This window comes from Cyprinus carpio, chromosome A18, assembly GCF_018340385.1.
Source record: "Cyprinus carpio isolate SPL01 chromosome A18, ASM1834038v1, whole genome shotgun sequence".
Classification (NCBI taxonomy): Eukaryota; Metazoa; Chordata; class Actinopteri; order Cypriniformes; family Cyprinidae; genus Cyprinus; species Cyprinus carpio.
Window position 1 is genome coordinate 20399654 of NC_056589.1, and position 14254 is coordinate 20413907.

Below are 14254 nucleotides of genomic sequence, written 5' to 3' on the forward strand. Positions count from 1 at the left end.
ATCACCCGGTAGAGAGAGAAAGAGACAGAGACAGGGAGAGAGAGACCAGCCAAGCATATCTACATCATGAGAGAGCACAATGAAACACACTGAGAGTGTGTCATTGTGTCTCTGTGGCACTCACACACACAGAGCTTTGTCAGAAGTCATTTTAGTGAAATGATTTGTGTTTGTAGCTCTGTAAAACCTGTAGGCGACAATCTTAAAATTTCAAAAGCACAGAATCAGATTAAGAAAAATAAAAAGTACCATTTAATTTTTATTGAATCAAAGAAAAAAAAACAATGGTTAATTGATTAAAAAGGAGGATTTTGTCAGTTAAATATTCACATATATCTTACAATCAATGATAATAAAACATTTTACTTTATAGTATTTCTGATATAGTTCATCTTAGCCACATTTTTTGACCGAAACAAAAACAAGAAGCATTTGTAGTTGGACAGCAGCCTGAAAATCCACACACAATCACTAAGTATTAACACTGAAATACAGAGTCGACCAGATTCATTTAGGCATTGAGTATATCATAATCATATAGAAACTTTTTTTAATGTATTTATATATATGTATATATCCAGTATGCAGTCTTTCCGTGGGGATTCAGAGATCCTTCAGTCGTGACAGAGCAAAGACACCCTCTCAGAGACAAGAAAGGGTGAGCTGGAGGAAGCCAGAAAAGAAGGGGCGACTGGACTGAGAGGAATGACAATGACATTTGAGGCTCACAGTTTGTACGTATGGAGAGAATATACAACGATGTGACCTGTGTGAAATGGGAGTCTGGACTATTGAAGGGCAATCCTTAAAGCAGATGAAAACTTCTGAGGGTGGACTGTGATGGGATGAGTAAGAGGGAGGTGGGAAGGGCTACGATCCTCGGTGTGCTTTCTTTCCATATTATTTAAATTATCATAAGGATAATAAAAAAAGTTTTGTCTGTCCAGAGCTGTAGTCAAGCAGCAGAGCAAAGTAAGTGCGACTGAGAGCCTGCCACACTAAATTTTCTCTTCCTATATGTTTCCTTTACATATTCCCTATCATTCTATCCCTCATCTGCCCTCATATTCCTTCTATCTCCCACAAGCTGGCAAGCTAAATAGCAATAGTCCCTCCGTGGCGTGCCCCTCCTCTACAGAGGAAAGACCAGAAAACCGGAAAAGGTTGAGTACTTCCAGCCGCCCATCAGGTTGCCTCGCTCCAGCTTGAGGTAGGCGCGGTCACCTTTCTCCATTTGAATCAGAACACCGTTACTGGCCGCTTCGCGTGTGACGTCCTGATCCCCGGCGAAAGCAGAGATCACTGGCCAGCCATTGTGCATCAGGCTCACCTGTAACATGGAGGCATATAGATTAGCTGGTCGAATCCCATTGGTGCAAAAGGACGTACTTTCTTTTGTCTGTCTAATTTTGCTTAAAGAAACTGAAAAGTGAATTTTCTTGAACAATTGAGCATATAAATTACTAAGCAGGTATTGCTGGGCTGAATAAAGCACACATACAAAACCCCAATGAGACGACAGGAAACTGTAATGTTATTAGTAGAAATCAAAGCCTGTTTTAATCTTCTAACCAACAATAACATGCATAATCTATACATGTTTGTTCCCTTTCTTTTGCTCGCTGACAAGTCCCTTGATAATATAGTAGACAGCTCCCCATAAAATCATAAATGTTGATCAAAGCATTTATGGGCCTTTGCCAGAGGAAATGAAAATGGCACATTGCTTTATTTGTGTCTGTTTTTCTATGCCAGCCATTCTCAGACAGAGCCAGAAGAAGGGTGAAAATGACATTTGATACCGCTAAGAACTCTCATGGATGAATAAGCCTGTGATTATTAGAAAGACAACTCTGAATGATGTGCATGACCATCAGATACACAAAATCAGATGCAATCATTATCAATATGCAAAAACACTGTTACACAATGAGAAACCACTCTTACACAGAGATAAAAAAAAAACACAAAAGGCTCACCGATAACAAACCCTCATCATGACTCACAGAACTCCAAGTGACACTCTATATCATTTTTTTCGGCTGCCTTTAACCTTTCCAAAAACAAACCTCCAGCTTTGAGGCCCTGTAATTCTAATTACATCCTCATTCGTCAAGTACATGTAAAACATACAAATGAACCATTGTATGGAAGAACTCAAAAACAAGATGTGAGATAATGTGAATGGATCTCAACACAAAATTTAATGCTGCATTTAACTGAACCAACAGTCAGCTTCCTGTCCAAATGACGCAGTGAAGTGATGGAGGACAACCCCCCTCTTTCTCTTTCTCTCTCTCTCTCAGTCCCTTTGCCTGTCTCAGTCATACATAATGGTTGGACACGAGCGATACGACAAAATATTTTTCCTCCTCCTTTGTCATATCTATTCACAGGGGCATTATTTTAGGTCAGAGAGTAATTTTTTTAATTACCGTCTGTCACATCTGTGGGTTTTCAAAGAGAATTTTGCTTTACAAAATATGGGCAGTAATCAATATTCAAATGCATGGCTGTCTGCGGCTTTGTCTACTGAAAATTGTGGCTTTAAGCTTTGTATGAGAAGAACTTTCTGTGACAATTAGACTCCTCAGTCTGTGTCAGTATCCCCAAACCCAACAAAATAGGTGTTAACTAAATCATGTTTGTGAGTTTTATGACACAATTAACTTATAATGAAAACAACTGACTAGAATTTTAAATAGAGAATGGGATTACTTGATTGTGACACCTAAACCAGACCAGAATTTAAAAAGCTTTTGCCCATCAGACACCAATGTTGTCAGATTGACTTGTCCTTTGGATATTGAAGTACATTACTCTGTGACACAATATAAAATTGACTACAGGGATATGACCAGAGGTTTTAAGTTGAAAGAAACTGCAGTAAAATAGATAAGATATATGTACACCCAATGCATGCAGTCTTACTTCCAAACAATTGATTGGGACCCATACAGGTACTATGTGTGTTGCTGGATTATTCATGGAGCCTTTCAGATCACTGTTTGTGTGTGTCAGTGTGTGTGTGTGTGTGTGTGTGTGTGTGTGTGTTTATCATATGTTCTGCATTCTAATAGAGAGGCCTGCTCCTCCCTCTCAGATCAACAGAGTGGAATTTATGTTTTCTTTGAAGTACTAAGTGTGAATGTAGATGAAACAACAAAGGAAATATTTATCTTGTCAGCTAAACAAAATATTTCACACATAGTCAGCTGTGTTACTCCAGCCAAAAATATGGAAGGAGTTGAGAACAACTTTGTTTACAAAAAAAGGTGGCACTTGAACAGATTGAAGCAAAGGACTATACAAAAACCAGCATTAAATCAATTATAGATCTGTGCAAGATAATATGCTTTAAAAATTTCAAAAACATTTTCTGTTTGGCCTGGACACATATTAATTAACTTAGCATTAGGACAATACTTTTATTTTAAAACAATCAATTGAAAATACCATTCTGTCTTAAAAAGTCTGGCCTATCACAATACACAGCATAACCTAGCCCATAAGCTCCTCCTTTACTACTGACCTGATTTTGCGCAAAATCATTGCATCTGATAAAAGGTATAAATAAATGTATAAGGTACAAATATAATTCTTGTAATTCCTCTGAGCACTGTTAAAAAAAAAAAAAAAAAAAAAAAAACTAAATAGGTCTTCCAATGCAAGACTATTCACGTGTTTTCTCTTGTATTATTTGTCCTAATTAAATGATCATAGTTGGATTAGAGCTTTGGTTTCAATATATGTATCGTCTCATTTTATATTTGATTGTGTGTGTCGTATACACAAATCCAACTCATTGTCTCCAATTAATCAACGTTTCATTGCATTTTAGTAACGAATAGGGATATGTGTGATTTAACTTGCCTCTAATTCAGTCGCCGATCAGAGCGGAATAACGGAATGTAATTGTGAAATCTCCGTGAAACAAGACAGCGACTGCGCTTTAATTAGCCAAAGATTATCTACATATTTATAAGTATTACTTGTGCTGTGCAGATTTCAACAAAAACAGGAAGCGAATCTGTCACGCGTGTTCTCTGTCCATGGTCCTGAACACGCGCCAGTCTTGTCTACGCGCCAAATTTTAGTCTGGTTGTTAATCTCGTGCTAATTGAGGGAATAAAGAAAAGCGTTCCTCTCTAGACAACTGAAAATTTCACATTTTCCCACACACCACAGAACACTTCAGAGACTGGTGAGCATAAAGGTGTGAGCACTTACCTGGATCGTTTGACGATTATACACTTTCACTACGTGGAAATTAAAACTGTATATCCCTTTACGCGGGGCGAAGAAATTGCTCCTTTCCTCATCGAAACTTTTGCCAACGTTCACAAGTACCTGAAGGAGGATGTAGACATCAGAATGGAAGTCAAATAATAGGCTACAGTACGTAATGTCTCTTAAAAACGTGTTGGCTCTTACTTGAAGTTTTACAATGGAAACTTGCTGTTATATAGCAGCAAACCGTTTACAGCGTTTCGTGATTCATTATATATAAGAAGAGATGTAGGAGAGTTTTATGACAAGACAAAGAAGTTCACGGCTATTCGATATAATTGAAAGCCATTAGCCTGTAATTGACCTTTAACGAAGTGGAAGGGAATGTGACAGCTCCCCAGACTACACATATCATTTAGATGTTTGATTGGTGTGATCTTTCTTTGATTTTGTGATCTAGTTTGTATTTGTAACTGTGACATAAAATTTCTCCCGCAATTCCCAACCGGAAAACGCGTAAAAAGTAATCAAACAAAAGAAGTGCCCATTTCCACAGTGACAATTTACCTGATCGAAGTAGATCACCATTGTTCGATTGCTCATCTCCGACGGCTCGTGGTTCGTGTTCCTCACCACGGAAAAAGCCACTTTGGCGCTTCCCGAGCGCACCGATATCCCAAGAGCCGTCCCAGTGGGATCCGAGGTGGGATTTGAGTCGCACACGACCAAGCATTTCCCCTCCAGTACGATGGGCTCTGTCTCGTTCTGTGCGTATGCATGACACATTAACCACACTGCGCCTAGCACCAACGTCAACATCATGCCAACTTCACTCCGCAACTAACAGCAGTCTTCTCCCACAGACACAGCGCGCTCAAATCCCAAACCAAAATCACTCCAAACCTGTCCTCAATGTAAAAAAAGTGCTTCCAAACACTTCAAGTCAAAACTACAAGAGTTTTCCCACTCGTTCCCGTCTCAGTCCGTACTGGAAGAGCCGACTTTAAGCGGATCAAGGCCCTTACCGAGCTCGCGCGCAGTAGAATACATATCGCGTGGGGTCCGTCTGCTCGCGCGCTCAATTATTGATATGTGAGATATTAGAAGTGAAACACAAAGGCTCGCGAGCGCAATCCTCCCGCCCTCCCCTCCTCGCCCCCAATCAGCGCAGGAGACCGGCTTTACTTTTCCAATCCTTTTCCAAGCCAGTGCACGGACCGCCTCTTCTCGTGACAGCGCCGGTGGGGTCCCACCCCTCAAAAGAAGTATCTTACAGGTGCTCTTCTCAGCAGACAGAAGGGGATGACACCCAGATCTTCGGAAAATGGGGGCGCATTATTTTGTCATCGTTCTACCGGACACAAGGATGCAGTTTGTTCTTCCGTGCCATGTTAAAACATTACTCAACATGAATGGATTGTGAGCGCGCGGAAATACAGCGGAGGTTGTCTTCATGAACGCCGGATGGAAGAAGTTCACGAAGTTGTTTTTGCTCACTATCGGACTCCTATTGCTCAGATAAGGACACTTCAGGAAATCAGTGATGCTTAGACATTCTTCTACAGATGGACAAGCCAACTTCAAGCAGGGAGAACTATTGTGTTACAAAAAGTAATTTTAACAGAAAAATTATATAAAAATGCTAATACAATAAACTGGTGTTAATTGGTTACCTTATAAAATGTAAAGAAAAAAAAAAAAAAAAAAAAAAAAAAAAAAAAAATATAAATATATATATATATATATATATATTAGATTTAATAGACAATAAATGTAATTTTATTGTAAAACAAAACAAAACAAACAAACAAAAAAAAAAAAACAACGTGAATGAACTACCATAGCTATAGCCTACTTTATTTGCATCAACATTTTATTAATATTCAACAAAAAATAACAAGTATCTTAACAGTCTGAAAACTATGTTTTGCTTCTATGAACCGTTTAAAATAGTAAAAATATATATATTCCTGAAAGAAAATAGTAAAAGTCGATCCTGCAAGTTTTTTTGCACTTTATTTACATATAGGCCTATTTTATTTACTTCATAAGAGTGTTACTTTTTTTTTTTTACTTAGTTGTTATTTGTTTTGAAATGGGGTTTTATAATAATGTGCTGTCTAGGCCTGTATGTAGTTTTGGCTATGGTTCATAAATAAAAAAGCCAGTACAATGTGCTATATTCCACAAAGCAGAATTTAATAGTTCAAGTAGTCTACATTAAGTGAATACACATGCAGAATGCCTCCCATAACATTTGAAACGTTGAAACCACGGATGAGAGCTTTTTATTGTAAATTTAAAATAATTGTAAAGAAATGTAAAACACTAATGGAAGTCGTTAATTCAATCAATATCAAAAACAATAGCATATTACATTTCCAGCTGACTGTAATATTCTGACGTAATATAACCCCATCAATCTTTGCACATTTCCCTCAATAAAAAAATGATGATGAATTCTGAAAACACGGGGATGCATGCTTAGGATATTTACGCCACAAAATTTAGGGAGCATATGCTGTTGCTCAAAATATTTCGCCCAGAGTTTGAACATGTTGATGGGATGTGGCGCCTGAGGCCCGCGCGACTCCCCTTTTTTCTGACAGCAGCACTCATTCTGCGCCAGCGCAGTTCCAACATGACATTTAATAAATGAGATCACTGAGCAGGTTTAAGCAAGAAAAGGGACATGGCGAGCTAAACAAGAACAGAGGACGAGCTTGACATTTGAAAGAAACAGCGACAACAAAGCATGTATGAGAATACGTGAGTTGAGCTGAAGAGTTCATTAAATTGGATGCCATCCTAAAGGAAAACTGTTTTTTGGTTATCAGAACTGAAGCTGGTAAATGGATGAGTTAATAAATAAAATTAAATTAAATTAAATTAAAATAAATAAAACAATTGAGTCACAGATATTTTTGTTTGCACACCATTGTATGGGCACCTGCTGTTACGGTGAAAGCAAAGAGAATAAATAGTATCTCACCACCTGTATCTCACCGCTGTATCTCAACAGGAGCGGAAAGCATGCTGGTCGGGAGTCAGCAAGTCACCTATTCACTTTATCAAAAGGACTGTTTTAAAGAAGAGATGATGAGCTATAGGCACAGCTTTAGTGAAGTCAGCAACCCACAAGATTGCATTGGTGTACTGTTATAAAAAAAAAAGTTTAATTCATACCATAAATGCCCTAAAAGTAGAAATCAACATGTTGAATGTTAAAAAATGCAGTTATACATTCAACACAGTACACTTTGAATTTATACCAACTGAGAAAATTGAAACAAAACTCTAAAAACTAGCTGGATGAAAAGGATGAAGGCAAAGATTTTTATATAGTATATATATTCTTGGATTCTGTTCAAAATCTAGTTTTTGTTTTTCTTGTTTTGTTTTTTATATTTTTTGTTTCTGCTTTTGTGTTAATTGTTCCTTCTCGTTTTACACTTTTGAGTTTGGTAATAATTACAAATAAATCATTCTCTTAAGAATGTTTATATGGCATTTATAACTATTCAAACAAACAAAAACACATTTTGGAAACCATATAATAATCATTGAAGGCCTAGTAGCACATTAATAACCTAATGCACGTTATTTAGAGATCATGTACTGTAGAATGGATGGATGGACAGAAGGACGGACAGACAGACAGATATGACAGTCACCTGATGCTGAAGATGAACAATAAAAGCCAGGTTAGTGGAGCGTCAGGACAGATGTGGTCTTGTGACAGCTTCCCTGTGAGGGATGTCCTGTCACACTCCGCATCCCTCAGGTCTCGTTGCATCATTCTGTTGCCCAAGGTGCTTCCATCTCCCCGCATCATGAAGCGAGAATGGTGTAAATAAAGAAATACAGAGAGAGAGAGGGAGAGAGGTGTGTAAGTGACATGTTAGGCGTAACGGTGTGTGTGCTGGTGCCAGCTGGCTCGCACTGCCTGGCTGCTAGTGCAGGAAAACACCTCTAGTACATAATAACAGAATGCATGTCTAAATGATGAGAAAAAGAAAATCAAGGTAAGTATATATCCCTCCCAGCAGAGTAAGACTACCTGGTACACAGTCATTAAAGAACAATTAGCATGCAAACACCTCAGTTCTCAAAAGGAGAAGTTAACAACCAAAGTAATTAGCACACTAAAATATTTATAACCTTGCAAATGACATGTTTTCCCTGAGAGCCTCCATAACTCCAAGCATTCTTTAGTTATTGTTTGTTTATGGAGAACTAAAAAGCAAGCTTCTCACAGAGGTGCCTTGGTTTCACAGTTTTGTAACTAAATACAGATTCAATTGACTGCAAATAATCCTCCAAGCTAAACTGTTTTCAATTCCAAACAGGATTGGGAGGCATAACCAATATTGCTGAAAGCTTGTTTCCCTCTCTGAAATGAAAGACTGATACTAATCATATTAAAACTTGAGGTTGGCACACTGTATATTTAATGAACCTTGTTCTCTTTTCATTTTACACATTTTAAGGGGAAAAATGATGATTAACTTGATTAGGAGAGGACTGCAAACATTTTTTTGCTGGGAATAATCCAATCAAGAATGTAAAGTGTTGTAAATGCAATTTGACAAATCACATTAGTCTGTTATTGGCAGCCGGTTGGTGCCTTGTCAGAAATATTGTTTCTGTCCTGTAGGCGATTCAATAATATGATTTTAAAAGAGTTTGGCTCCAGTCCACTCCAGCGGGGACGTACAAGGACAACAGGGAAGGTGTACAATGGTGTCACTGCTTTAAATGATTTATTATGTGTCAGCAAGGGAAAGGTGTGTATGGTTGTTTACCCTTCAGAATGTATTTTAAATTCCAATTTGATTTTGAATTTTGGTAGCAAACAAAATATAGAATTGCAATTCAATTTCGAATGTAAGGAAGTACAATTGCAATGAACTGAAATTCATATAACTATCTAGAAAAGCAAAGTTTGGCAAGCAAACTCTGACTGTTTATAGGCCAAAATTTATGGGCTTGGGCAGAAAAAATGAGAGAGATTCAGTTCTGAATTTTGCACAACCCTGGTATACAGATTATATGATCCTAATCAAGTTAACAAAGAGACATAGGCATACACTGAACACTTAAAAAATGAATACTTTGCTCTCTAAGCCAGTGACAATAAGGTTAAATTATTGAAATGTTCAGTCACCTTAATCATAGTTTGCATACACAAAACTGCGTAGTCATGGCATCTTGAGTGTATGAGAGGCTTTTATCTGAATGCATTCTCAGATTAGACATTCTTAATCTAAACATAAAATATCCATCCGATTTCCATGTTCCCTGCTGCTTTGCGCTGGAGTTATGGTGCACTCAGCTGGCTGGGAAAATAACCATTAAGGCCTTGCAGTGGAATAGAATAAATATTGCATGCAGTGATATAGGACTCACTTGACTCTTAAAGAGACAGTCACAAGACTCCTTAAGGGCAAAACTGCAGAAACCACTAAATCACTTTAAAAATCTCCAACAAATGTTGTATCTGTGAAGTAACTGCATGAATGGAAAGAGTAGTGTCATATTTTGATGTCAAAGCAACTATACATCAGGTTAAGGAGTCTCTTAAGGAAATCCACATGGTTTAATTTTTAGTATACAGCACCATAAACTTATGACTCATATGACATTGCATATAAAAATAGAAGCCTATGCTTGTGCCATACTGCATGTAATATTATTCAAAGCGGTTCTCCTTCAGAAGAGGATGGGAGGAACGGAGGAGAGATTTAGATGAGAAGGGTAGCGATTGAATAATCATATAAAGCAGCAGTGTGCGAGTCCTATGTGAACGATTCACTTTTATGGTTCAAGATGTCTCCCACCTGGTGCACAAACAATAAACCTCCATAACAATAAAGACAATGTTTTACATACAGGCAAGTCTGCACATGTGCACCCACACGCACTCTGAATCACCCTGCCGGGCCCGGTGAATCTGCTGCTCTAGCCTTTTTTTGGCGCAGAGGCCTTCAGACCCCCTCTGCCTGTAACGTGTGTAATCATGGCTTTCATTTGGTTACAGGAGCGGAAGGGCTGGCCAGAGATGGCTAGATTAAATCTTCCATGTGTCAGAGGAGAAGAGAAAACAGCATTGCGCTGTCTAGGGAGAGCTGGTGAAAAATAACCTGTCATCACTTTCGCTGGTTTTGGCCGCTCTCTCGGTCCTCTATCGGTTCGGTTGTTCACTCACTCGATCTCTCTCTAGGTCTAATTCGCGAGGCAGGATTTTCAGGGGACAAGGTGAGAGACGCAGGCGGTCTGTAATAAAGAGAGACAGCCTGATAGGAGGCAGATGGAGGATAGGGGAGAGAAGGAAACTAAAGTGGGAGAGAGGGAAGATGCTCCTGAGAGAGAGAGAGTTAGGGACTGGAAGAAAAAAAAAGGAAGAAACACTATGTGCAAAGAGCAAGTCATGTAATATGAGGAGTATTTACCTCTGTTATGGTGCTAGTAGAGACTCCAGACAGTTGCACAGATGCTCACAGCCATATCCGAGACCTAAAGATGCTACTGAAAGACAAAAAAAAAAAAATACAACCCAACAAGCAAAGATGATCTTTGGCAAGATGCCTCATATTTAGACAGTCACAGAAACAGTTTCAGTATTGCAGGCAAATGGTGACTGAAAATGCGTTAATTGTAGAGAAAAAAAGACTGTTTCACGCTTACATTTATAGTCCAAAAGTCTATTCATAGTCTCAAACTTCATAGTATCCACCTTATTTTTCATTGCTGAAGTGAGCTGTTTTTTGAGAAGGTTTTTTTTTTCTTAATTGCATAAATATAATTCAGTACAAAAGAAACAAATAATACAGAACAAAGATAGAACATATGGGGGAATACATGGGAAAGAGCAAAACAAAGAAGATTTTTTAAATATAATTTACTTAAAAAACGTTCTATATTGTAATTCGAGTCGAGATGTCTTTAGAGCTTTTTTTATTAGAGGAGACAAGTGATGACAATAATAATTGAAGAGCAGGGTTTAAATTTAAGTTGGCTATCTAGTTTTGCGGATGTGGTATTTACCCATAATACAAATAAAGTGTTTTCTGTGAATGAGACTTCACGATACATTAGCCGCTGTACAGAAATATCGAGAATAACAAAGAGCAGTAAACGGTAAAACTGTTTGCGCCACAAACCAGTGTGTTTGTAATAAAGAAAATACGCTAAAATAATATGGCAAGAAACACCAGTCTGCAACATAAGACAGCAAAAAGAGCTGTTTTGTACAGCTAAAAAATACCTGGAAGCGGATGACACCGGAAGCCAGGCAGACACATTAAATTTACAAATGGCCGCTCTCCCTCTTACGGGAAAAATAAGCAAGACAGGTCGCGTGCTGCGTTCTTCCAATTAGTGACACTGACTCCGCAAATAGGCAAACAAGAACATTAACCCAGTGTTTAGGAATGTGTGAAACGTCAGCATATGAATACACAGGATTAATTGTTTACTCCGGGTAAATTATGAGCATTGAAACAATATAACCAAGGATTCCATTTAACCACAGGGTTAACTGTTTCAAGTGTGAAAAGCTAAAAGGGACCCCTTCAGGCACAACACACAGATTTAAAGGGATAGTTCACCCAAAAATGAGCATTTAGTCATCATTTACTCAACTTCATGTAATGCCTTTCTTTTGTTAAACACAAAAGAAGATCATAGAGACTTGTAGACCTCAAATGCATGTGTTAGATAAGAGAGACATCAAAAATGTGCAGTGTTGGGGGTTCTCTAGGACTGGAACCACTGCCTTGGGTGATCATCCATGCTACCATTTTTTTTTTGGCCATGTGATTGGGTTTTACATGTATTTCTGTAACCATCATAATCATATTTTACTTGGATGTGTTGTAGTCACAGTGGAAGTCCATAACAACCAGTGTTTGGACAGCCTGTGTGAAGCGGTTTCAGAAATTAAGAGATGTTGAAACACAATAGGTCACCTGCCTGATTATATTTGAAATAACTAAAGTTTTTGACATGTTGGAAATTATATTATCTAGTCATTCAACAGTACGGAAGTGCCAAACATAGATATCGGATGTAGTACAGTATCTGCAATGAACCAAAGCAGACAGGCCTAGAATAGGATACTACATATAAAACCGAAAGCAGAAAATATATAAGACAACATCATTCACTAGGTTGGCACAATTTACTCTCACATTTGATCTATTTTATATAATTGTCTATCACAGAAATATCTCATACCACTAAATGAACCTGTCAGCTTGTTTTCATACTAGAAAATGAATCAGAAACATGTGGGAAAAGATGTGTGAAGAGAGAGATATGTTGAGAAAGAACTTATAGTTGGATGAGATGTGAGAAGATATATCTAAAGCAGAAGAGAACTTGAGTATACAGGTCATGCTTTGAAGAGGTGTAATTACTAACATCATAAAGTGAAAGTTTTGTTCTAAAGTTCAATAAGTATCAAATTTCAGCATGAAACAATTAATGAAACAATCTGTACTACTGATTTTTTTTATGACAATAAATGAGTGGTTTTAAATAACTGGATTGTATAATGAAGAGATAGAATAAGATTATGTTTAGGATAATTATAAGCACGTTTTAAGTGGGTGAGGGTAGTGACTATGATTCTGTGAATCTGTGATTGTGATATGTGTGAGTACTAAGAAGTTGAGGTTTTGCTGATTAATGTGACACAGTTAGCTCCTGATTGTACATAGATTCTGTAACTACACAGTCTGGCACCAAAAAAAAAAAAAAAAAATCTTTCTCCAGTGATGGCCATTTAAAAGTATCAGAGTATTCTGACAAAAAAAAAAATGTTTTGCAAGCAACTTTTAAAAACATTTAATTAAATTATAGTATACATTTTAATAATTCCAGATAAAATGCTATAAAAAAGTGTGAAATGGACTACTATAGTAAAGGGCTTGTGTCTGGGCAAGTTTAATCACTCAGTGTCGTAATAAGTTTTTTTTTTTGCTTGTTTTTTTTTTTTTCTTCGGCTAAAACAACGGGACTGAAGATCACAGGGTTTAAATCATATAATTCCAGGTACCTAAAGGAATAGTTCAGCCAGATTACCTGAGAATGCACTCACCATGGTTTTTATTTTGGGGCCATCTATTCTTTAAAGTTTAAGAACACTAACTTTAATAGATAGCCTTCTTACTATCTATATAGTATACTACTATACAGTGTGTGAGATGTGCGTCTCACGTTTGAGACACACTAGACTGTTAGTATAAATACTGTAAACGCTTGACAGCCCCTGTAGCATGCAGATACAGTCTGCACTAAGCACATGAGGTGTGTGTATCCTCAGTAAACAGAGTATAGGAGTGGTGTGTTGACAGAAAAGATCAATACTTGGGCCACTGCTGATGGGAAACGGAACAATCTTCACTTCTGATCCCTCGATAATAACACTGCCAGTGTCACAGACACACATACGCTTGTCACTCAACCTGATGAGCATCTTACAATCTCTCTCCCCAATCTGTGTGTATATGCCACACATTAAACTGCAAAATGGCTTAAACTCAAATGCAGTCATGCATGTAAATGCATACTCATCAGATTCTGTCTGATGAATCACTGATGAGGCAATGGCTGCTTTGGGCTTGGGTCAACATGAGGTTCTTTCATCTCAAGCTCTATATTCATTCCTGGTGGCTACAAATGTGAACAAGTACTGTGCTGTGTACACTTGACTGAATTCAAGAGAGACAGGATTCTAGTGGGAGAGCTAGATTGGATGGGTACTTTGGCTGACAAGCATAATAAATTCTTTAAAGTGTCAATCAAATGTCAGTCAAAGATCGTCACCAAGCTCATTTTTCTCCATTCTATTTGTAATGGCCACTTTTTGAGATCCAAACATTCCCTGTATAAAAACCTGCCTTCCATTTTCTTCATATAGAATATTCTGTTTCACTCTTAAAAACATTAAATTACAGAAGTGAAATATGTTGTAAACACTATTTCACCTTATACTAACATACACTATTCAAAAGATTGG

General features: G+C 37.7%; 1 protein-coding gene across 1 annotated transcript; it reads right to left on the reverse strand.

The window, feature by feature from the left end:
* Positions 1 to 241: 241 nt before the first annotated feature.
* Positions 242 to 5377, reverse strand: LOC122148592 (cerebellin-1-like). The gene is made up of 3 exons (XM_042775344.1): positions 4798 to 5377; positions 4231 to 4350; positions 242 to 1330 (listed from the first exon to the last, which is right to left on the reverse strand). Exons 1-3 carry the CDS (start codon positions 5050 to 5052, stop codon positions 1133 to 1135), a joined length of 573 nt encoding a protein of 190 aa, XP_042631278.1. The 5' UTR covers positions 5053 to 5377; the 3' UTR covers positions 242 to 1132.
* Between the last annotated feature and the right edge of the window lie 8877 nt (positions 5378 to 14254).

What these genes read in the sequence shown, in the direction of transcription:
- LOC122148592 (XM_042775344.1), bottom strand. Translation starts at nt 5,052, where the DNA reads ATGATGTTGACGTTGGTGCTAGGCGCAGTGTGGTTAATGTGTCATGCA. An exon ending in TGGTGATCTACTTCGATCAG is followed by an intron (nt 4,351 to 4,797) that starts GTAAATTGTCAC and finishes ATCCTCCTTCAG; the next exon opens with GTACTTGTGAACGTTGGCAA. An exon ending in ATAATCGTCAAACGATCCAG is followed by an intron (nt 1,331 to 4,230) that starts GTAAGTGCTCAC and finishes TCCATGTTACAG; the next exon opens with GTGAGCCTGATGCACAATGG.